General features: G+C 43.4%; 1 protein-coding gene across 3 annotated transcripts in view; it reads right to left on the bottom strand.

Moving 5' to 3' along the window:
- ANXA4 (annexin A4) overlaps positions 1 to 24,568 on the bottom strand; it is an 84,866-nt gene that overhangs the window by 11,633 nt on the left and 48,665 nt on the right. For 2 of the 3 annotated variants that reach the window (XM_025353678.1, XM_025353677.1), the window contains 5 exons: positions 9,984 to 10,078; positions 7,743 to 7,856; positions 6,267 to 6,357; positions 3,630 to 3,709; positions 1,576 to 1,632 (listed from right to left, as the gene is read on the bottom strand). In XM_025353678.1, coding sequence (XP_025209463.1) covers positions 1,576 to 1,632; positions 3,630 to 3,709; positions 6,267 to 6,357; positions 7,743 to 7,856; positions 9,984 to 10,078 — 437 coding nt within the window. The remainder of the gene's footprint in view (positions 1 to 1,575; positions 1,633 to 3,629; positions 3,710 to 6,266; positions 6,358 to 7,742; positions 7,857 to 9,983; positions 10,079 to 24,568) is intronic. The other variant, XM_025353679.1, reaches the window with a different exon arrangement.

The raw sequence follows: 24,568 nt of genomic DNA, 5'->3' as shown, positions 1-24,568 counted from the left end.
GACACTGTGATTTCTGAGGCTAGATCATAAACAATCCTGCAACCGCCATTGGTTCCATTAGAATGCTTGCTTTCTGGGTGCTCCCTTTTGAAACCCAGCTGCTATGCTCCAAGAATCCCAAGCCACACACAGACCTCTATCCCCTCTAATGAAAGCAACAAGTTCTCTTTTGCATAAAACTAAGTTGTTCATACCTCACACACTGAATGGGACCAATCCCTCATTATGGTTATATATTGGTTAAGAATACTGGGTCTATGGCCAGGCGCGGTGGCTCATGCCTATAATCGCTGCACTTTGGGAGGCCATGGCAGGTGGATCATTTGAGGTCGGAGTTCAAGACCAGCCTGGCCAACATGTTGAAAACCTATCTCTACTAAAAATACAAAAACTAGCTGGGTGGTGGTAGCACATCCTGTGATCCCAGCTATTTGGGAGGCTGAGGTGGGAGAATTGCTTGAACCTGGGAGGGGGAGGTTATGGTGAGCTGATATCATGCCACCATACTCCAGTCTGGGTGACAGTGAGACCCTGTCTCAAAAAAAAAAAAAAAAAAAGACAGAATACTGGGTCTAGATGCCAATTGGTTCAAATCCTAGCTCTGTCCTTTATTGTCTGTCTGAGCTTGAGCAAGGTACTTGACCTCTCTGAGCCTCAGTTTCCCTGCTTGTAAAATGGGGATAGCAATACTTACCTTATGAAATTATTGCAGATTCAATGACATACTTAATATAGAATTTAGAACAGTGGGCAGGGTGCGATGGCTCATGCCTGTAATCCCAGCACTTTGGGAGGCCGAGGCAGGTGGATCACCTGAGATCAGGAGTTCAAGACCAGCCTGGCCAACATGGTGAAAACCTGTCTCTACTAAAAATACAAAAAATTTGCCGGGTATGATGGCAGGCACCTGTAATCCTAGCTATTTGGGAGGCTGAGGCAGGAGAATTATTTGAACCCAGGAAGCGGATGTTGCAGTGAGCCAAGATCATGACATTGCACTCCAGCCTGGGCAACAAGAGTGACATTCCATCTCAAAAAAAATTTTAGAACAGTGTTTGGTATCTGGTAATGACCCACTTTTTATTAGCTATTAGTGTTATCTGGCCACAGCTGATTAGACCATGGACTGGTTCCAGGACAATCATCACTGGGCTGGGAAACAGAGAGGCAAATGCCTCTTGGGGTTTCCTACTAATTTTACCCAGCAGGGTATACACTGTGCCAGGCTATTTTATATAGGTTCTATCAAATGTCCCCTTTGACGAAGAAAAATGCACAGTGAACAGTCCCTTTCACCTCCAAGGCATTCAGAAGACACTCAGTGGTTCTCCGGGATTGCCACACAATGGTCCTAAGGCTGAGAAACCTGGAACCCGGGAGTGCTTATATAATGATGTCCAGCCCCAGGCACCTCCGCGAGAAACCTGTTATTAAAGGCCATCTGTGGGAATGTTTTTAAAGAACATATCCAAGCCTGGCTAATATACACTGTAATATAAGATGTTGTCCACCCACTAAGGCCTGTCTTATTGGCAAAAGAGAAGAAAACTGGAAGAAAGCTGCAGTTCTACCAACCTGGGCATCCTGTCTCACGAGAGCATCGTCCAGATAATTTCCTTCATCCCTCCCACCCTGAGGATGAGAAAACAAACAAAAAGTAATTTGAGAATATACATGAAGATCTGGGGACACCATTAAGATAGCAGGTCTAGAGTAATGAGACAAAATACCATGAGGAGTGGGGCTTCAGACCCAGGGAGGAAGGACAGACATCCTCGAAATGTGCTCGCATTATTACCATGGCTCTGATGTGTGCCTAGAGGGCTGAGGCTCAGTGTGGCCCCTAACATTGCATGGGTGCCTTTGCCAATAGAAGGAGAAGGAGAATAAACGCTTCCCAGGGACAGCTCCCTCCACTATCTCCTGGCCTCACCCACACCCCACTCTCCTGTGTCTTCCCAGCTGACTCATGCCTTCCTAACTGGCAAATCTACATTGATCAACCTCTGCCAAAAGGGGGTCGGGGTGTGCTTGTAGTTCCAGCTACTCAAGAGGCTAAGGTGGGAGGATGGCTTGAGGCCAGGAGTTCAAGGCATTGAGCTAAGATGGCACCTGTGAATAGCTGGTCTGGGAAACACAGCAAGACCTTGTATCTTTAAAAAAAAATAAAAGCTGGGGAGGCTGGGAACAGAGGAGAGTCAAGAGAATATGGGACCTATGGTGGGACTTGAGGATCCCATAAAAATGTCCCCCTACCCCTCAGCAACACCAGCTCACAAGAAGGCAGGGTGGAAGCCTCCGAAGAATGCTAACAAGTGACAAAATGGGCTACTTTCCTCTAGTTTTTAGGCTATTTTTATTGTTATACTGTCTCGACATTCTATGGTCTAGGCATGGCTCATCAGAGTGGTAAATATGGGTGGAAAAGAAAAAGTGGGAAAGAAATATGAGACACAGGCAGGTGTTACTAAGTAAATATTGGAGACAAGAACAACGTGAAAATTGGAGATGATTTCTAGGGTTCTGCTTCTTTAAGTGTAGGAGGAACAGCAGCAACATTAACAGAAACAGACAAGTCAGGAAGAAGAGTTGGTTTGAAGGGAGAATGAGTTCCGGTTTAGTTCATGAGGACTGGTTTAAGGGGATAGTAGAATATCCATAAGGAAACATCTAAAAAGCAATGTGAAATGAGAGTCTCACGCTCAGGAAGGAGGCCGGGATAAAGATGCAGTTGGGAAGTGATGTGAAATGTCTCGAGTCTCCAGCTTCCCTTTTCAGGCACCCCTGCCCCACCTAGCTCAGTCCTGCTTTATTTTCCAGCTGGAATATTCCAGGTAGCTTCGTACCTGGTCATCCAGCCTCCAGTTCCCGCCACTGTTCATCCTACATGTCACTATTACATTACTCTTCTGAAAGTGCAGCTCCAGTCACATCACTCCCATCATCGTTGTCATCATCACGTCATCTACTGCTCCCAAATCAGTAAGTGTAAACTCCTCCCAACATAGAATTCCCGTTTATCCTCCCACCCTGTTTCCAGAATCACCAGCCCAACTGTTCAGTCAGTTGTTCCCTGAAGCCCCTGTTCCCTGCCTTGTTCTTGCTGTTCTCCCTGTCTGGAATACACCCACCCACGTCTCTGCCTCTTGAAATTCTAGTAATCCTCCAAGTCCTCTCTGAACCAGCATCTCTGTCATGAAGGCTTTTCTTTGTTTCCACAACCAAAATTTCTCCTTGAATCTTCTTTTTCGTATGCGCCTCTCCTTTGGCATGTAATCTTTTCATGCCTTCTAGCAACTTGTGTACCTGATGTATTCCCTTATGACAATATATACTGTTAAGGCCCAGGAACTGCCTCTGAATCATCTTCATAACTCTCTATGCACTGAGTGACAGGGGGACCTGGCAGGTATTAGGTACTTGTAAATATCAAATTAAAGTAGAACAAATGGGCATGAAGGATTAGCCAGAGTCTCTGAAGGAGAAATAAGATAAAGGAACAGAGGGGTCCAAGAACAGCACCTGGGGAATATCCACATGTCAGGGACTGAAAGGATGAGAAAGGCTGGCAAAGGGGATAGAGTGGACATTTCAACAAAACCCACCCCCCATCAGAAGCAGTCACTCACAGCTGACAGAGACACCAGCACTCGCTGGAACATGAACGATGTGTCAGAGCGAATGTCATCTTCAAGGCTCCGTCCATATTCTAGCAAGAGAGTGAAATTAGCTACATCAGAATAAAGAGTCTTGCCCAATGTCCTGTCACACTCCAGAGCACTCTGTACCCTCAAGACCAGCCTGCTTATGGAAGCAGCTTATCACCCCACACACAGTTTTTCAAAAACTAAACTCTGGTAAAATGGTCAAGATAAGCTTATCCAGTCACAAGATATTCCTATTTTTGTTTTGTTTCTTTCGAGATGGAAACTCATTCTATTGCCCAGGTTAAGAGTCTGAAGTGCAGTGGCACCATCTCAGCTCACTGCAACCTCTGCCTCCTGGATTCAAGCAATTCTCCTGTCTCAGCCACCCGAGTAGCTGGGATTACAGGTGCGCCCCACCATGCCCGGCTAATTTTTGTATTTTTAGTAGAGATGGGGTTCTGTCATTTTGGCCAGGCTGGTCTTGAACTCCTGACCTCAGGTGATCCACCTGCCTTGGCCTCCCAAAGTTCTGGGATTACAGGCGTAAGCCACTGTACCCAGCCGAGATATTCCCAATTCTTAAAATGTGGGGTTGAAAAAGCTGGAGCTGAAATCCTCCCTCTGTGCTTCCTGCCACCCAGGGGTCTGATCTGAATGTGGTTCTCAGTGATGCAGAGAGAACCTGCTGCTTCACGGATGGAAGGCAACCACATAGGAGCTTCTGAACCCAGCTTTGGGGTGGGGCTGGGGTCGGAGCACCATCAAGGGCAAATCCTAGCATATGCCTTTCTGCCACGTCTCTCACTTGGGAGGTTCTGACAGGGTATCCACAAGAAGCTCCATGGCCAAGTGCAGTGGCTCATGCCTGTAATCCTAACACTTTGGGAGCTGAGGAGGGCAGATTGCTTGAGTCCAGGAGTTCGAGACCAGCCTGGGCAACATGGTGAACCCCCATCTCTACAAAAAATACAAAAATTAGCTGGGTATGTTGGCACATGCTTGTAGTCCCAGCTACAGGGGAGGCTGAGGTGGGAGGATCACCTCAACCTGGGGAGGTCAAGGCTGCAGTGAGCCATGATCATGTCACTGCACTCCAGCCTGGGCCACAGAGTGAGACCCTGTGTCACAAAAAAGGGCGGGGGAGCTTCAGCAAGAAATTAAAAATCACTTCTTTATTAATTTTTAAAAAGCAAAAACAAAAAGAGAAGCTCCAGCCCTTCATAGCCCTCAGGGAAGAAAACCCTCATTGGGCAGATGTGGGGACTGGGTTGCTAAATCCAGACTCCTAAGGTTTAGAATCTCCTGCTCTGAACACTTCCCACAAAGCTCTTATTGTGGTTGTTTTTCTTTCTATAAAGGTAACACATGCTGACCACAGAAGACTTAGGAAAAAACAAATAAGTAAAATGAAGGGACAAGGCGAGGAACTCCACTGCAATCTAGTCACCCAGAAATAATAATCATTGATAACATTTCTGTAAATATCCTTCCTCATTTTCCCCCATATACACACATTATCTTCATTTATTTAAAAAATAATGTGTTATTAACTGTGTTAATTTTTTAAAAATGGGATCATAGCATACTATTTTATGGCTTGTCTTTTTCACTTATACGTACTACACCATTTAATAAATATTTTAATAATATTGTTGGCCAGGTGCAGTGGCTCACACCTGTAATCCCAGCACTTTGGGAGGTCGAGGTGGGCAGATTGCTTGGGCCCAGGAGTTTGAGACCAGCCTGGGCACCATGGCGAAACCCCATCTTTACAAAAAATACAAAAATTAGCTGGGTGTGGTGGTGCATGCCTGTGGTCCCAGCTACTCAGAAGGCTGCAGTGGATGGATTGCTGAAGCCCAGGAGGTCGAGGCTGCAGTGAGCTATGATGGGGCCACTGCACTCCAGCCTGGGCAACAGAGTGAGACCCTGTCTCAAAAAAAAGGTTAAATAAAAGAAAAAAAATACTCTTTGACATAAGTTTTAATGACTACATAACAGTTCATTGTGTAAGTGTATCGTATTTTGTTTAGACACTCTGCTACTGTTGGACATTTTTAGCTAATGTAGACAATACTGAATAAACACTGTGAGATCTAAACCTTCGTTCATGTTTAGTTATATTCTCAGGGCAAAAAGTCAGGCATTTTTTAAAGGCACTTCGTATGTATCACCCTCTGGAGGGCTCTAAGGGGGAGTGAATGGCTGTCATTCTGATTTGGCTGGAGGACATACAGTCCAGTCTGAAGGGAAGAATATGGGCCAGACAGCCCCTCCAGACCATTCCTTGGAATGCTAAGATCTGCTGGTGCCACCACTTTTGAACAAGTACCTTAGATTCTTTGTCTGATAATAAGGAACAACTTTCCAACTTTTAGGGTAATAAAATACTGCACTGGGTAGGCAAAATAGTGTGTCATCTTCACCTGAGAAATCTTAAGAAGCCAACAGACCACCATTTGCCTAAACAGGGATCTCTCTCAAAGCAGAGCTTGGCACCAAGGATCCCTCATGCTCAGTATTCTATGAAAAGTCTAATCAGCAGACAACCACCCGCTGCTACCCTCATTCTCTCATCACAGCGAAACCTCAGCCAGGGCCACTGCGGATGTCACGTACGCTGCTGGTAGGTTTGGCTTATGCGCCGGATCTCCTCAGGGGTCCGGGAGGCCAGGATCTCAATTAGGCAGCCCTCATCAGTGCCAGCTCCCTAAACAAGAAACCAGAGGACAGGGCTATATGAGACAGTTTACAAAGCTGAGGCCCAGACACAGAAGGAATACAGCCATGAATCTGCAGAGAATAAAGACAATCCACTGTGTTCTAGCAACAGGATTTGTTCACTTTTATTGTCCTGCCTGAAACCCAAAGTGTTTGCCATAATAATTATGAGTAATAACAAACATTTCTAGGTTGTTTACTATGTGTTGGTTACTCCAGGATAGGTATAGTTTCTGCCCTCTGGGAACTTAATTTTTCCTTGACCTCTTCTACTCTCTTCCTCTGAAGGGCAGAATTTTCTGGCAAAGACTTTGTCACCTCTTTGCTTTCCCAGAGCCTGGCCCAGAACCTTCCACAAGTCTGAGTATTTATTGACCTGGTTGAGGAGGATAACTGTACTCCTTGACTTATGATGAGGAGTACAATACGCTGAAAATTTTTAAGTAGAACCATCCTAAGTTGGGGACCATTTGTATTTGCATTACATACTTGGTCATTAAAATTCAGCAGACCCAGGCTAGGGCACAGTGGGTAGGTCATCTTAGGGAAGCCAAGAACTCTTTCGCCAGTTCTAAGCCTATAGTAGACCTGGAGGCCCCCAAGGTGTCAGTCATAAAGTTACATATCTCAAAAGTAGTTAACATGACCATGAAGTCTCTGGAGCTGTACTAAAAGCCACAATTATAATCACTCCCCATTGAGCCACAGGAAGGAGCAAGTGATGCCCTTTTTGGAAAAGAATTTTTAAATGATCATTGGTATAATGTAATGTTGTTTTCAAGTTGTCATAAATGAAGGAAAATATCCTATACTTTACACCTGCCACTCTCAGAAGGCCTTGGTCATAGTTTCTTTCTTTTTTAAAAAAATTTAACTTTTACTTTAAGTTCAGGGGTACATGTGCAGTTTTGTTATATAGATAAACTTGTGTCACGGGGGTTGTTGTACAGATTATTTCATTACCCAGGTATTAAGCCTAGTACCCATTAGTTATTTTTCCTGATCCTCTCCCTCCTCCCACCCTCCATCCGCCAACAGGCCCCAGTGTGTGTTGTTCCCCTCTATGTGTCCATGTGTTTTCCTCATTTAGCTCACACTTGTGAGTGAAAACATACGGTATTTGATTTTCTGTTCCTGCCTTAGTTTGCTAAGGATAATGACCCCCAGCTCCATCCATGTTCCTCCAAAGGACATGATCTTGTTCCTTTTTACAGCTATTCCACGGTGTACATGTACCACATTTTCTTTATGCAGTCTACTATTGATGGGCATTTAGGTTGCTTCCATCTCTTTGTTATTGGGTGACAGTCTCTTAAGAAAGCACATCAGCGTTTGCATCAGCAGCACCAAGAGCACAAGAGGAAGAGCACAGACCTTCATGGCCCTTCGCAGCTCTTGCACGTCATACAGCACCGTGGGCGTCATCATCCCCACAATCACCTGCTCGAAATTGCCACTCAGTTCTGACTTCAGGTCGTCTATCAAGTCCTGCAATACAAGAAAGTAGCTCCACTTAACTGCGACAGCAAATGAGACCAGCCACTCTCCAGTGTGGTCCAGGGATGTCTGGGATCTCCAAGACCCTTTCAACGAGCCTGCAAGTCAAACCTATCCTCGGAATAACACTCAGATGTTATTTGCCTTTTCACTGTCATTCTTCCACAAGCATACAGTGGGGTTTTCCTAAGGCTATTTGACATTGTCTGTGCATCAACAACTGTTCAAATACTCTCCCCATTTTCAAGTACATATCTGTACAAGACCAGATTTTCTTCATATACCTCAACCCAAACAACATATCATAACAAATTGAAGTAGAAACAGATATGAGAAGCCATCTGTCTTCCATTAAGCCAGACATTAAAGAGATCTGCAAAATGTAAAACAATGCCAGTCTTCTCACTAAATTTTTTTGTTTTGGGACATACAGCTATTTTTCCATTAAAATGTTATTTATAGTAACATACAATACACTTATTGTTTTTACTAAGTTAACAAATATCTATTTTTTAAATGCCCTCAGTTTTAGTTTCTAATAGGGCAAATATCAAAAGATAGAACCCACAAAACCAAAAGTCCTAAAAAATTTAAGAGGTAAAGGAGCCTTGAGGTTAATATGCTTGTAGACACTGATGTAAATGTACTTGCCTACTTAACAATATGTCTTGAATATATTTCCAAGTCAGTATTCACCGATAATCTTTTTAGCAGCTGTGGAGATTTCTATAGATAGGTGCAATATAATTTTTCTTTTTTTTTTTTTTTGAGACGGCGTCTTGCTCTGTTGCCCAGGCTGGAATGCAGTGGCACAATCTAGACCTTACTTGCCTTGGCCTCCCAAAGTGCTAGGATTACAGGTGTGAGCCACCATACCTGGCCTAATTTCTTTAACTAGTCATCTGTTTCTATTTTTCTACTGTTATATACATAAGGCATTTAGTTGTATCTTTGTGATCATTCATGATTATTTCATAAGGCTCAATTCCTAAGATATAATTTCCAAATATAATTATTTGGAAAATGGACTGAATTCTAAAGATGTTTATTCACATTTCCTCCTAGAACGGGTCAGAGAGTTTAAGAACCTGTTTAAGATCAACTGACTAAGAAGGAGCTGAATTGCTATTCTCTATTTTTTTCTTTTTTTTAGATGGAGTCTCACTCTGTTGCCCAGGCTGGAATGCAGTGGCACAATCTCAACTCACTGCAGCCTCCGCCTCCCAGGTTCAAGCAATTCTCCTGCCTCAGCCTCCCAAGTAGCTGGGATTACAGGCACCCGCCACCACACCCAGCTAATTTTTTTGTATTTTTAGTAGAGATGGGGTTTCACCATGTTGGTCAGGCTGGTCTCAAACTCCTGACCTCAGGTGATCCACTCACCTTGGCCTCCCAAAGTGCTAGGATTACAGGTGTGAGCCACCACACCTAGCCTAATTTCTTTAACTAGTCATCTGTTTCTATTTTTCTACTGTTATATACATAAGGCATTTAGTTGTATCTTTGTGATCATTCATGATTATTTCGTAAGGCTCAATTCCTAAGATATAATTTCCAAATATAATTATTTGGAAAATGGACCGAATTCTAAAGATGTTTATTCACATTTCCTCCTAGAACGGGTCAGAGAGTTTAAGAACCTGTTTAAGATCAATTGACTAAGAAGGATCTTAATCGTTCTTCTTTTTTTTTTTTTCTTCAGATGGAGTCTTGCTCTGTTGCCCAGGCTGGAGTGCAGTGACATGATCTTGGCTCACTGCAACCTCCACCTCCTGGGTTCAAGCAATTCTCCTGCCTCAGCCTACAAAGTAGCTAGGATTACAGGTGCCTGGCACCATGACCAGCTAATTTTTGTATTTTTAAGTAGAGATGGGGTTTCACCATATTGTCCAGGTTGGTCTCAAACTCCTGGCCCCAAGTGATCAGCCTGCCTTGGCCTCCCAAACTGCTGGGATTACAGGTGTGAACCACCACACCTGGCCTCGAGAACATCTTTAAACAAGACAAAGGATCGATCTTTTAAAACACAGGGTCACTTCAGGATCCTAGATCAGGAAGAGGCCCTGCTTCCTGTTGCTGCCAAGTCAGCCAGACAGAGCAGGAAAGACTGTGGCCTACCCTGCCGATGGTGCTCTTGTAGGCCGTCCTGATCTCCTGGCGCTGGGCAGTGTTGCGGTAGGCAAGGACGCTAATAATGGCGTCTTCATCAGTGCCTGGGGACAGAATGGAGACAGCAGGTGAGTGTAATTGGAGAGAGGAATGAGAAAGCGGGTTCCTCTGCGGACACTGGAGTTACCCAAACACACGCAGAGGGCTTTCTAAGAAAAGAGGCCCTTATTCAGAGGGTTTTCTACTTTTTGGGAAACAGATGCTAGGTTTGGGACTTAGCCTCTCCTTTAATTGGCTGTTTATTACTGAACAAAATGGTTAACTTTCTAAACATTAGTTAGTTTCCTTATCTGGAAATGTGAATGATGACAGTGATTTCCTTCGATAGGTTGCTGCAAGTGTTAAACAATATAATTAAATGCCTAGCACTTACTAAACATTTAATAAATGTTGGCTGGAGTAATTATTCTTCCTGTCCTCTAGAATTTTATTTTATTTTATTTTATTTTGAGAGGATGTCTTGTTCTGTCGCCCAGGCTGGAGTGCAATGGCACGATATCAGCTCACTGCAACCTCCGCCTCCTGGCTTCAAGTGATTCTCCTGCCTCAGCCTCCTGAGTAGCTGGGATTACAGAGCTGTGCCACCACCCCCAGCTGATTTTTGTATTTTTAGTAGAGACAGGGTTTCACTATGTTGACCAGGCTGGTCTTGAACTCCTGACCTCAAATGATCTGCCCGCCTCGGCCTCCCAAAGTGCTGGGGTTACAGGTGTGAGCTACTGTGCCCAGTCATCTCCTCCAGAATTCTTTTCATGTCTTTTGAATCTCCTATCTCTCTCTTCCATATTCTTGCCTTTTCTTTGTTTTTATCTCTTTATCATCTCCTCTGAGTTTTGAAACAATTCAAACTTGTCTTTTAATTCACCAATTTGGCATTTTGCAGAGTTTAAATTGGCTGTAACTACGTTCACTGTGTTTTAAAATCTGGAACTATGTTTTTCACTTCTAAGCTATCTTTCCTGAACAGAAATGGTTCCCTTTTAGAACTGCTGACAAATTACCATGATACAACATCTTACTAAAACTTTAAGCAAAAATTACAAATTAAAAATGTTCTAAGTTTTGCTTGCCTGTTTCTTGCAGCAGCTTTTACAAAGAGACTTTATTCTGATTTTTCAAATTGGTCCCTTATCTTTATAACAACTGGATGTTCATAAATGTTTGGTGAATCTTCTGTTTCCTCGTTGTTTATGCTGTATGGGGGGTTGGGATAGGTTTCAGAAGTGATTCTACTGAAAATATTTCAGGGAGAAGTGAAAAAATACAGCCTCACCTTAGTCATCCTTGGCAAGATTAGAGATAAGATGTGAGTTGTGGGGAGGAAGCTATAGAACTTTAAGTTTACATACCTTGGGGACCTACTTTCTGTTCCTTTTTTTTTTTTTTTTGAGATGGAGTTTCGCTCTGTCACCCAGGCTGGAGTGCAGTGGCACAATCTTGGTTCACTCCCTCTGCCTCCCAGGTTCAAGCAATTCTCCTGCCTCAGCCGCCCTAGTAGCTGGGATTACAGGCGCCCACCACCACACCCAGCTAATTTTTTTTTTGTATTTTTTAGTAGAGATGGGGTTTCACCATGTTGGCCAGGCTGGTCTTGAATTCCTGACCTCAGGTGATCCACCTGCCTCAACCTCCCAAAGTGCTGAGATTACAGGCATGAGCCACTATGTCCAGCCGTGTTCCTATTTTTAAAAAGGAGAGGACAATCCATACAACAATAAGTTTCTCCCTTGGCACTCTCAGCTGGGAGGGGATGTGGAGGGGGCAGAGAGGGTTCATTACCTTTTGTTCTCTCCCTGTTTCTTTGAAAGGGATCACTCTTCTCCCCAGTCAAGCCAAGCTGAAATTCTCAAAATAGACTTGATTTTTTTTTTTTTTTTTGAGACAGAGTCTTGCTCTGTGGCCATGCTGGAGTGCAGTGGCACCATCTCAGTTCACTGCAACCTCCGCCTCCCGGGTTCAAGCGATTCTCCTGCCTCAGCCTCCCTAGTGCTACCACGCCTAGCTAAATTTTGTTTTAGTAGAGATGGGGTTTCACCTTGTTGGCCAGGATGGTCTCGATCTCTTGACCTCGTGATCTGCCCACCTAGGCCTCCCAAAGTGCTGGGATTACAGGTGTGAGCCACTGCACCCGGCCAATAGCTTTGATTTTTTCACCCTCTCCTTTCCTCTACATTCAAGTCCACTGTCATGAAAAATGTTGCTTTACAGCCTCTTTTGCATTCTTTCCCTCTTTTTATTTCCTACCATAACCACTCCAATTCAAGATTTCAGGGTTTCTTCTTAGACAAGTGCAGATGTCTGCTAACGAGTATTCTTAACTCCTGATTGGTCTTCCCAGAGTCTTGCCAGATTCATTTGTGTAAAAAGAAAAACTCACAATGTCCCTCCCCTGCTCAGAAATACACAATGGCTCCCTATCATCTACTGGATTTACTTTAGGCACAGCAGCCTGACATTTGAGACTCTACAATATCCCATTCACTATTGTAAACAGCCACATAAAAGGACACTAGGCAGCCAAATTCACGGACTCAGCTCTTGAAATATTGTGCTTTACCCAACTGTGCTGCACTCCACGCTCCTGACCTCTTTCATTACCAGTCTATTGGTTTATATGTCTCCTTAACCCCCTCCATTTAGCATCATGATTCTGGCATATGTTGTTTCCCAGCCAGTACCTGTGAGACATCCCCCCCGTCTGTGATTCTTATCGGTGGCTTTCTCAGTAGCAACCCTAGAACCTCCTTCTGGTACCTGCTTTCTCAGAAAGCTCCTGCTTTGCAAGTACCTCCTGCTGATACAGGAGATAGAAAGAAATTGTTTAGGCAGATAGTGAGGGCAGGCTGGGTGTGGGGGCTCACGCCTGTAATCCCAGCACTTTGGGAGGCTGAGGTGGGTGGATCACTTGAGGTCAGGAGTTCAAGACCAGCCTGGCCAACATGGTAAAACCCTGTCTCTTATTTAAAATATAAAAGTTAGCTGGGTATGGTGGTGGGGGCCTGTAATTCCAGCTACTCGGGAGGCAGAGGCATGAGAATCACTTGAACCTGTGAGGTGGAGGTTGCAGTGAGCCGAGATCATGCCAGTGCATTCCACAGCCTGGGTGGCAGAGCGAGGCTCCATCTCAAAAGCAAAACAAAAACAAAAACAAAAACAAAAACAAAAAAACAAACAACAGATAGTGAGGGCAAAAGAGTCCTTGGCAGAACTTCCCTTCTAACAAAAAGCAGCCCCCAAAATCTTTTTTTTTTTTTTCTAACAAAGAGAAGCCTGAAAGATCAAGCTACAAACGTAGATAAGGAAACTGAAAGCTTGCACAAGGGAATGCTGGCCACTGTGCCAATAGAAAAGGGCTACCTGGGGGCCAGACATGTCCACCATGGAAACTTCATCTTCCCTTTTTTGTTAGCGTGTGTACAGTAAGAAAGAAATGTAAGAAAGTACAGCTCAGGCTGAAAACCCACCTGCATAATAAAAGACTGGGGTACCGGCTGCCAGAGATTCCTGCCCTATGCAGATAGCCCACCTGTTTCTAACTGGTTTTTGGTGCCCTGTGTAAATCAGACATCAGCCCTCCCCATCCCTGGCCCCTGCCACAGATCATCTATAAATCCCTCTGCATTTCACTGTGAATTGGCAACCCATTTTTCAGGAATTCCTTTCTGTAGCAGACAGCTAGTCTCTTTCTTTTCCCTACTAAACTTCCGCTCTTAACCTCACTCTTTGTGTGTCCACATCCTTGATATCTGTGGTCATGAGACAACAAACCTTGGGTGTCACCCCAGACGAGGCCACTTCACTGCTGCAAGACACTTTTCTGTGTATTTACCATGACTCCCCTAGACCTCAGGACATGCCATTCCATTCATCTGAAACACCTTGTCTCTTAACTCTGTTTACGGAAACTCAATCATCTCCCAAGGTCCATTTTAACTTCTACATCCTCCAAGAAGCTTTGCCCACTGCCCCCAAGTGAAACGTGATCTCTTCTCTCTGAACCCCTGTGGGCTCTTATTTGTGCCCCTCCTGTTACTGTTATATTATGAATTAATCATAGTTATTACTGTGCATGCCTTAGCTGTGCTAGCATTCATAGACTATTTGAACACAAGAACTAGGGATTATAATCCTTGTCTCCTCCAACAGTCTGCCTTGCATTGGCCCACACATAACAGGCACTGAAAAATGATGGTTGTGCCAAATGTCTCCTCACCCTTTATGTTGATAATTCTGAATGTGACCTGGGCTACATTTTGAATTATGGTGTCTTTGTAATACACCAAAGAATTAGGATAAACTGAAAAAAAAGGTGGGTCCTGTACTTTTCTCTTTTTATGAAAAAGGGAAAAGAAGAAGATACATAGATTCAGGACAATGTTCTCTTCAGAGATGGGCAGCAGCATAGAACAGTGGCTTAAACTCCAGCTCGGGAATCAGACATGAGGCAGCTGATCATGCAAAGATGAAAGGAAAACATTCTAGGAATTACCTAGAATCCTGAATATACCACTTAGTAGTTCTGGGACCATGGGCAAGTTAGCCAACTTCAGTCAGTATACTTTACCTTCTCAACAGTAAAACAAGCTGCTGTCAGGATTAAAACAGATAACCCATGGAAAGCATCTATCTCTATGTCTGACGCATAGTAGAGCTTAATAAACATTTGCTATTATTGCTACTGTTGTTGTTACTGTTAGCAACCTTGAGGCTGAGTAAAATGAACTCTTTTTGAATAGAAAGATGGTCTCACAGTCAAGTGTTTTTACCCTAGTCTCAAGGAGATTCTAAATAGCAGCTAAGAACCAGGGGATACTTCTCTGGCCAAAAGTTCACTGAGACAAGGTCTTAGGGGCAGAGGCTAGGCCAGGTAGCTTGTAGTGCACATAGAATCACTGTACCTACCCAGCATGAAGGTGGTGGCCCCCAAGGAGCTAACTGGAGGGTAGCATGCTGGAAGACACTACCAGTGTTATAGGAGGCAAAAATAAATTATTTAGGTAGACATTTAGGGTAAAGTGAGTCCCCAGCAGAAAACTTTCCTTTTAACAAAAAGCAGCTGAAAAATAGCTCCCTTTCTAATCACACACAGTTAAAAAAAATCACTTCTAACAACAAGCAACCTGAAAGTTCAGGCTGTAAAACACAGATACGACAGCTCAAGCACAGAAGGAGGGGTGGAAGTCTCCTGGGTCATCGCCAAACTTCACACTTATACAGGGGGCCCCAGTAAAACAGTGGGTCTTAATAAGCACATTCCTTTCCCTTTAGGTGCACTAAGATAGAGAAACTAAAAGTAGACTGGGGGGATGCCTGCAGCTGCAAGAAGATGTATGGGAACAGACACAGAAACTCTCCCTCCCAGATAAGCAAGACAAAGAAACACAGACTAAGAGTCAGCCTATGTGGTCAGGGAATGGGATAAGAGCTGATAAAAAAATTCTGCTCTATACAGACAGCACACTTGGTCCCAACTAAACTGTCAGGCCCTAAGAGGATAAGATATCCCCTCCTCATGAGGCCCCTCCTCCCTAGACCATTTATAAAAACCCTGACATTTTTACTACTGCTTAGCAACTTGCTCTAGACCCCTCTCTGTGATTGTTCTGTTCTGTTCTTTTGCCTATTAAACTCCTGCTCCAAACTCACTCTATGTGTGTGTGCATGTCCTCGACCTCAATCTCCTTGGCCATGAGACCAAGAACCTCAGTATTTACCCCAGACAACAAGGCTGCTTCATTTTGAGGGCTCGTCCAGGATTTGAAGGTGACTTAATCAGAATGGTGAGTAAAGGAGCGGACTCTATTTTCACTTCCAAGTTTTCTTGTCCTCCATTTTAATTCTCTCAAATAACTATCAAAAACACCAGGCATCTGACAGCTGATTAAGGAGCCACAAGGGCTGGCCACCAGTCTTGAAGACTCAGATGTGAGGCTTGCCAGGGAGGACATAGTCAATCCCCTAGTGACCTCAGGGTGCTGGGAATGTTGGCTCTGTCCAAACTAGTTTCTTTTCACGGAAAGCCTGGCTGTCGCTTGGGGCTGGAATAGGTCCTGGAGCAACTGAGAATTTCTGGCCAGGACCACACCCTGGTGTTATTCAAAAGGCTCCTGGACTGACCCCAGCCTCTGACTGCCTGACTGGGTGTCAGCCACAGGATCCCCAAGTTTTCCTGTTGCAAATCTTATTTTCCTCCTTTCCTTTCTGCAGTCACCATGTCTCCCATCCCCTCTCTGTATGAAATGCTGCAGGAATTTTTACAGCCCAGGAAATAATTCAATTAGACAGGCTTAGCAACCACCTTAGTAACCAGGAATACAGTTCAAGGGATTGCTGTTTTTGTGACTTTTTACAGATAGGGGGATTCCATGATCCAGATCTCAAAGGCTATTTAACTCCTAATGATAACACTTCCTGGGGTTGGGTGGGTGGTTACTTTCCCCCCAGTAAATGCCCCTCTGTCTACTTAGACTGTTTCTTTTCCCATGTGAGGAGCCAGCACTGTCCAGTCAGACTGGATAGCCCCTCTATGAGGCGAATTAACTTTCTCCTGTTAGGAGGTGTGCTGTGGGGACAGCTTGCCACAGGTCAGACTTCTCTCTCCGTCCTTTGTTTAAAGAGCATATGGAGGCAAAGTTACTGCCAGGTATTCCACTAGCACACCTAGTAAAACGGGAATCCTCTCCATGAGGAATCTTGTCTGCCCTTTGCTAAAAGTCTCTGGCTTTTCAATTCTTCTCCCTTTTACATCCCTCTAACAGATACCAAACCTTACGCCCCCTCTGCAAGTGGGAGAACTCTGCTTTCAGCAGTGAGGAGGAATATGTCCTCCAAAACCAAATTTTAGTCTCAGTACTCTCTCTATTAGCAGGAAGGCCACCATTTGACCCTTATGTTCTCTGGAGACACCCATTCTGCTTACAACTAGAATGGCATCGAAAGAGAAAGGGGATTTTATGTCTGGAAGTTTATTGGAAACACCACCTAAGAGTAAATTCTGTAGTCCGGTCCATAATAGCAGAGTATAAAGCTCAATCCAGTATACTCCCTCCATTAATGGGCCTTGCTCAAATGCAAGAGTTATATAATCTCTCCTGAGACTCATTTATCAAGAAGCCATGCGGGTCACACAGGTCTAGGAGGTCAGAGGGTAATTACCCAATTATTAGGCAGATGACTAAGGTCATACGGGTAAACATGACTAGCCCATTGATTAGGGCCTCTGGTATTACGCTTGGGGGTCACACCTGCAACCATGGGGCTGCAATTATGGTGCTGGGACCTGGGGACCAAGGAGGGAGAACAGCCGGGAGGACGCTCCTACTGTGTCCCCTCCTCCCTGAGTCACATTGAAAAGAACCAGAAGACCGAGGAACACCTCTACTCTTGTCTCTTTTTCAGATGGGTAACAAGCCATCTTCAGCCGGCACTCCTCTGGAGTGCATTCTGAAGCACTGGGACTCCTTTGACCCTAAAACTTTGAAGAAAAAGCAGCTCATTTTCTTTTGCACAAGGGCGTGGCCTTCTTACTCTCTCTGGAATGAACAGACATAGACAGCTGAAGGGAGCCTTGATTTTAATCTTATCCAACAATTAGATCTTTTCTGTAGACAGGAGAGCAAATGGTCCAAGGTGCCCTATGCACAGGCTTTCTTTGCCCTGCGAGACAACCCAGACCTTAGCAAGCACTGCGCAATTGACTCAGCTCTCTTAGCAATCGTATCAGGCAGGTCTGTGGAGAGTAATTCCCCTAAGTCAGAAGAGCAAGTTTTGGAGGAGCCACTGGGGGCAGCTTCTAAGTGCCCCAGTCCTAGTTTTCCTAATCTGGGGCCCCCTCCAACTGCACCATCAGCTCCTCCAGCTCCACCATCTCCAAAGCTCCCCACTGCCCCAGCTTCACTCCTACCCCTACAAGAAATGCCAGATGGAAGGGGCACCTCTAGGGTACATGTTCCCTTCTCATTACAGGACCGCAGACAAATAAAGGAAGACTTGGGCCGATTTTCTGATGACTGTAATAGGTAGATAGAGACCTTCCAAAATCTAACTCAGGTGTTTGACTTCACATAGAGGGCTGTTATGCTGCTTCTAAGCCAAACCCTCACTGCAGCTGAAAAGCAGGCAGCTCCTGACATTAGAAGGAAGCCACAGAAACACATTATAGGACCAGATAGTACCTTGGAAGATCTCCTGAAGGTGGCCACCTCAGTCTTTTACCATAGGGACTGGGAGGAGGCCCAGGAGAAAAAGAGAAAGTGACTAAGGCTCGAGTGGCTGCTTTGCAGGCTTGCAGAGTCCAGGATCCTCAGGAAGCAGCCACTAATTGCTACTGGTGTGGCAAGCCAGGGCACTTTGGGAAGAATTGCCCAGGCAACAAGAAAAAGCCACCTTGACCCTGTCCAGCCTGTGGTGGAGACCACTGGATATTAAACTGCCCCTGAAGATGGAGGTCACTAAGTCCAGAACTGGTCTCACAGATGGTCCGGCAGGACTGACAGGTCCCAGGGCTCAAACCCCTGGCTCCAGTGGCTCAGACTGCCATCACTGCTCAGGAGCCCCAGGTGATTCTGGAAATTGAAGAGAGGAGGGTGGGCTTCCTCCTGGATACTGGAGCCAGTCTCTCTGTTCTGTTGTACAATCCAGGCCTCCCCTCTTCCCATAGCACAACCATGGAGGGTGTCTCAGGAAAGACTCTAACCCAATATTTCTCTCAATCCCTTAGCTGTAGTTGGGAGGACTTATTATTTACACATGCCTTCTTAATTATGCCTGAAAGTTCCACTCCTTTATTAGGTAGAGACATTTTAACCCGTATGGGCCGAGAGTCCTCATGGCCCCAGGACAAACTCTTTGTCTTCCCTTAGTGAAAGCCAATATTAATCCAGAAGTGTGGGCAACTCGAGGAAGAATAGGTCAAGCTAAAACTGCTAGGCCAGTTCAGATCCACCTTAAAAATCCCACTTCTTTCCCTAACCAGAGACAATGTCCTCTAAAGCCAGAGGCCAGAAAAGGGCTAGAAGCTATTATTAATAACCTAAAAATGCAGGGCCTCCTCAGACCCTGTAACAGTCCTTGCAACACCCCTATACTAGGAGCGCAAAAACCCAAGGGGGAATGGAGACTAGTTCAGGACCTCCGCCTCGTTAATGGGCCATAGTCCCAATTCAGCCAGCAGTCCCTAATGCCCACACCTTGCTGACTCAAATACCTGAAGGAACTAAATGGTTTATAGTCCTAGATTTAAAGGATGTCTTTTTCTGCATACTGTTACATCCTGGCTCTCAATACCTGTCTGCCTGTAAGGATCCCTCTGGCCAGACTACGCAGTTAACATGGATGGTGCTGCCTCAGGGATTTCAAAACAGCCCTCATTCGTTTGGACAAGCACTGTCAAAGGACCCTTCTAAGTTCTCCTGTCCTCAGCTCAGGGTCTTGCAGTGTGTAGATGACACTTTCCTCTGTGCCCCAATCAAGGAAAGCTCAGGAAGACGCTAAGACTCACCTCCATTTCTTAGCTAAAAGAGAGTATAGAGTCTCAAAATCTAAAGCTCAGCTCTGTCAGACTTCAGTAAAGTACCTAGTTCTAGTCTTATCAGAAGGGACCAGAGCACCAGGTGAGGAAAGGATTAGGCCCATTTCCTTTGATAGCTAGGAAAATTCTTGGGCATTAAATGGATTTTGTAAACCGTGAGTACCTGGGTACAGGGAAATGACTCACCCTTTATACTGCCTCATAAAAGAAACTCAAACAGTTAAAACTCACCCCTCTCTTTTTGGGGAACCTAAGGCTCAAAAAGCCTTTAACCAGCTAAACCAAGCCTTCCTGGCTAATACGGTGAAACCTCGTCTCTACTAAAAAGACAATAAAATTAGCTGGGCATAGTGGTGGGCGCCTGTAGTCCCAGCTACTCGGGAGGCTGAGGCAGGAGAATGGCGTGAACCCGGGAGGCAGAGCTTGCAGTGAGCCGAGATTGTGCCACTGCACTCCAGCCTGGGGGACAGAGTGAGACTCCGTCTCAAAAATAACATAACATAACATAACATAACATAACATAACATAACATAACATAACATAACATAACATAACATAACAGCCCGCAGTCTTTCCATGGGGAAAGCATTCAGTCTCTACACAACAAAAAGGAAGGAAATGGCCCTGGAAGTTTTAACTAAGGCTTGAGGTCCAGCTCAACAGCCAGTGAGTTACTTAAGCAAGGAACTTAAAACTTGGTGGCCAAAGGATGGTCAGTCTGCCTCCAAGCAGTTATAGTAGGGGCTTTGCTGGTGCCAGAGGCCACTGGGTTAACCATAGGAAATAAGTGTTTAACGCCACTAAATGTAACAGGACTGTTGTCCTCTAAGGAAAGTCTCTGGCTAACAAACAATTGCCTCCTCAAATACCAAGCTTTGCTGCTAAAGGGATCTGCAGTCCAGTTGAAAACCTACCCTCGCCTGAGCCCAGCCACTTTCTCCCAAAGAAAACTGGAGAACCTAAACATGATTGTGAACAGGTAAGTGGATCAAACTGGGTAAAACAAATAATAAGAATCACTGTTTGCATTCTCTGTAAAGTTTTAATTAATGAAAAAGGATTTTCTTAAAGAACATTCAGCTCAATTAAAAGTGGATATCCAAGCTATGGTTATACTTAAAAGGCCTTTATATTTTTCTCTTCATAAATCTTCTTTTCCTGGAAAACATTTTTTTCTTAGTCGACTGAATTTTTTTTTTTTTTTTTTTTTTTAACTGTGTCTTGCCACTCTTGGTCTATCTAGAATGACTTCTGGTGGCCTGGGACTCCTTGGGGAAACAGAAAAGGCGCCACAAATCCCATTTTAGGAAAAAATCTGTTTTCCACATGGAGCCTCTAGAATTAAAGGTGAATAAATACCTCTCAAAATCTGTCTTTGTCTTCTGGCTATGCTTGCTTATTAGGCCCTGGAAACTGTATTCCTAGTTCTGTTCTTAAAGAACCTCACTCGGAGGCCAATAATCCAACCGGAACATTGGCATGTGCAAAATCTTATAACTACTAGATCTTCTTCCTTTTGTCTGTGTGGTTACATGTGTGCTACTTATGTAATGTCTATTTAAAAAAGGAACTCTAATTAATTGGCCTAAGAAAAATAAGTGCGTAAGTCAAATATTTTTAAGGGAAAAACAAAAGCTGTGGTACCTTTCAGTTCATGTGACTTCAATCTTTAAAAATAAAAAGAGTCTTAGGAATTATTGGTAAAATACAAATGTCTTCAAGGTATAAAAATGTGGTCTAAATTATGCAGCTCAAATACTAGGTTTGCTAAATATTTCAAGGTTGTTGTAAACTGCTTTTTTTCTTTTTCTTTTTTCTTTTTTTTTTTTTTTGAGACGCAGTCTTGCTCTGTCACCATGACTGGAGTGCGGTGGCGCAAATCTTGGCTCACTGAAACCTTTGACTCCCTGGTTCAAGCGATTCTCCTGCCTCAGCCTCCTGAGTAGCTGGGATTACAGGCACGTGCCACCACACCCAGCTAATTTTTGTATTTTTAGTAGAGACAGGGTTTTACCATGTTGGCCAGGATGGTCTCAATCTCCTGACCTCAGGTGATCCACCTGCTTCAGCCTCCCACAGTGCTGGGATTACAGGCACGAGCCACTGTGCCTGGTCGTAAACTGCTTCTTTAGCCTTTAAAAACTGTCAACTTGCCTGCTTCACAATTGGTAGGACCTGGGAACATATGGAAGTAACCATGCCCCTAACTATGCTGAAAGGAGTCCAACTTTATCTGCATCTAGCATATAATTAAAACAACCTAACAGGTTTTACATTAAAGTTAAAAATTACTATAAGTTACCATTATAACATGTGATTGAAACTACTGAACATGCAATTGCATGCAAAGTGTGTAAAAACAGTAAAAGATGTTTTTATTTAAAGATTATAAGGAGGCATGGAAATGTATATTTTGCTTAAAAATAAAGAATTGTCTTAAAGTAGAAGGTTTAAGCAAATTGTAAAAAAAGTTGTAAAAATTAATCTTGCAAAGAAAACTGTGTGTGTGAACATATTAACTAAATCAAAAGGGCATTATATGGTTTTTTTCTGTAAATTAATCACTGAAATAAAAGCACAGCAAGGTTTTCCTAAAATGCTAATCTACTCTTTAGCAAAACTTGTCAAGGGCTATAACAGGTATGTGAAAATCTCACTTCATGGTCAAACTGGTTAAAATTAAATAGGATTGTCTATAATGTTTCATTTAAAATTAAGGTTAACATTAATAGTAAACTAATGCAAAGGTAAAATTTAACTTTCTCTCTTAACACAGGAGTTTCATGGAATAGAAAAGAATGAATGGTTTTTGCTTTTTCAAATTTCTGGCTCATCATTTTGGCAAAAACAAAAAACTTATGGTAATCTAAAAGTCTATTTCATAATATCAAGTGTTTTAAATTTTAAATATACTTAACAGGCTTCCCAAAGTCAAACTTTAGTCTCAAGGTTGTCTTTCCTAACCCCTGGCTTTTGGGTGCTGCAGAGGACCCCCGAAGCATCTAGAAGAGAGGTAAACAGAATTATTTAACATGTTGAGGAACATAAAATTACCAAAATGATGTCTAATACTCTTCAGGTTATGTTTTAGGGGATAATATTAACATGTGTTCCAAAACTGTATGGGATGTCTGTGGTTCTAGTGTCTGAATGTGTGCTATTACAATTAAGCTTGTTATGTTGGGTTTTTGAAAACCACAAAAATAACCAAATTTCTTTGTTAATTGTATTTCTGACTATCCAAACTGGACATTTTGTCATTTACAGACAATTGTTGTTTTGTTTTAATTCTCTTCAAAAGATGGTTTATAATCAAGCCGTGGGACTTCAACAAGTTCTCTCCAATGCAGGTTTGTCATGACCAAAAAATGTACAGGACTCATAAAAGGCTAAAATGTTTATCACTATCAAACAAAACAAAAGTTAATGGAATGAACTAAACTAATAGAAAACTAAAGCAATATTCCTCATTTATGCTTAGAACATGGCTAATCCTTATTTTATTTTTTAGAGTCAAAAAAACTTGTCTTTAGCTACAGCCTTTGACAACTAAGCAAAGTGTACTACTATAGGCAAAGTTTGGAGCATGTTTATTTCTCTCTAATTCCTCTAGAATTTAGAGACTAGTTATAAATATTCTTAAATTACAACAATATAGTTGTTTGAATCAGTGCAACAAGAATCCATTTTCTCTTGCAACAAAACACAATCGGAAAAACTGGTTGTTTTACCAAGGCTTTGATTGGAAGGGTCTGTTTCCCTTTAAGGGATCAAGCTTAACTTGCTGAGCCAATAAAAAGCCCTGGGGAAAACTGGCCTCATACCTGTCTACACAGTCTCCACACCGGGTTCCTGACCTGCGGTGAGTAAAGAATGTCACTTTCTAACGGGCCTAGGAACCCCATGCTTCTGGAACCTCAAGAAGGAAAAGAATTTATCCAACTCACAGGTATTTAAAAGTACAAACCCATGGCTGGGCTTGGCTTTAAAAAGTCCTATCTAAAATTCCTCATGGAACAAGGTTCCATCAAAGCCAATCTAAAAGGCCTATATAAGGATGATTATTCTTGCTGTACTTTATGCAAATAATTAGGCCAAGTATAGGACTGAAGTCTGTTTTACAAACAGCCCAGTCCTATCGTAGATTGTTTTTAACAAAAATGAGGACAAGAGAAAGAGAAATTATGTTTTAAAACTTATCATACCTCTGTTATTAACTTCTAGTCTCATTAGTTGTTTTTAAGTTCTTGCCGACATTTTAAACTATCCCTGCTTATTCCTGTCAACCAACCAGCAATCTCTGGCTGCAGCTCAGAGAAAACAGAAAGGCATGGGTGACAGAAAAATCTGGAAACATGTTCTAGTTCTGGGCAATTATCCTACAAATCCTGTCAGGTAAACTATAACCCCAAGGTTTCCCTCTTTTTTGGGAAAGTAAGACCAAGGAAGCTAAATAAAGCCAAGCCCCATATACCCACTTACAACAGCACAACCCATCTGAGTGGCTCACGGGTATCAAATAAACTCTGTTGTCATGGTTACGGCCTATCGTGCCCCCATTAATAATAGTCATCTTAATACTCATATTTGGAACCTATATTCTAAACCTCCTTGTAAAGTTTATCTCTTCTCGTCTAGAAACCATCAAGCTTCAGATGGTGCCGCAAATGGCGCCGAAAATGAAACTGCCCTCCTACGAAGGACCCTTAAATCAGCCCCAGGAGGAAGCCCCAGCTGCTGTTCCCCACACAACACCACTCTCCAGCAGAAAGGAGCCAGAAGAAATGTCACCCACTTTCCCCTAGCGGCAGTTAGGGATTCTATTTCTGAGGGGGGAATACGTTATAGGAGTCAGAAATTATTTAGGTAGACAGTCTACCTAAAAAACTGAGTCCCTGGCAGAAAACTTTCCTTTTAACAAAAAGCAGCTGAAAAATAGCTCCCTTTCTAATCTCATGCAGTTCAAAAAAAGTGCTTCTCTTCTAGCAACAGGCAGCCTGAAAGT

This window comes from Theropithecus gelada, chromosome 13 (assembly GCF_003255815.1).
Source record: "Theropithecus gelada isolate Dixy chromosome 13, Tgel_1.0, whole genome shotgun sequence".
Taxonomy (NCBI): Eukaryota; Metazoa; Chordata; class Mammalia; order Primates; family Cercopithecidae; genus Theropithecus; species Theropithecus gelada.
Note: the sequence above shows the minus strand (reverse complement) of the source record. Positions and strands in the feature narration are given on the sequence as shown.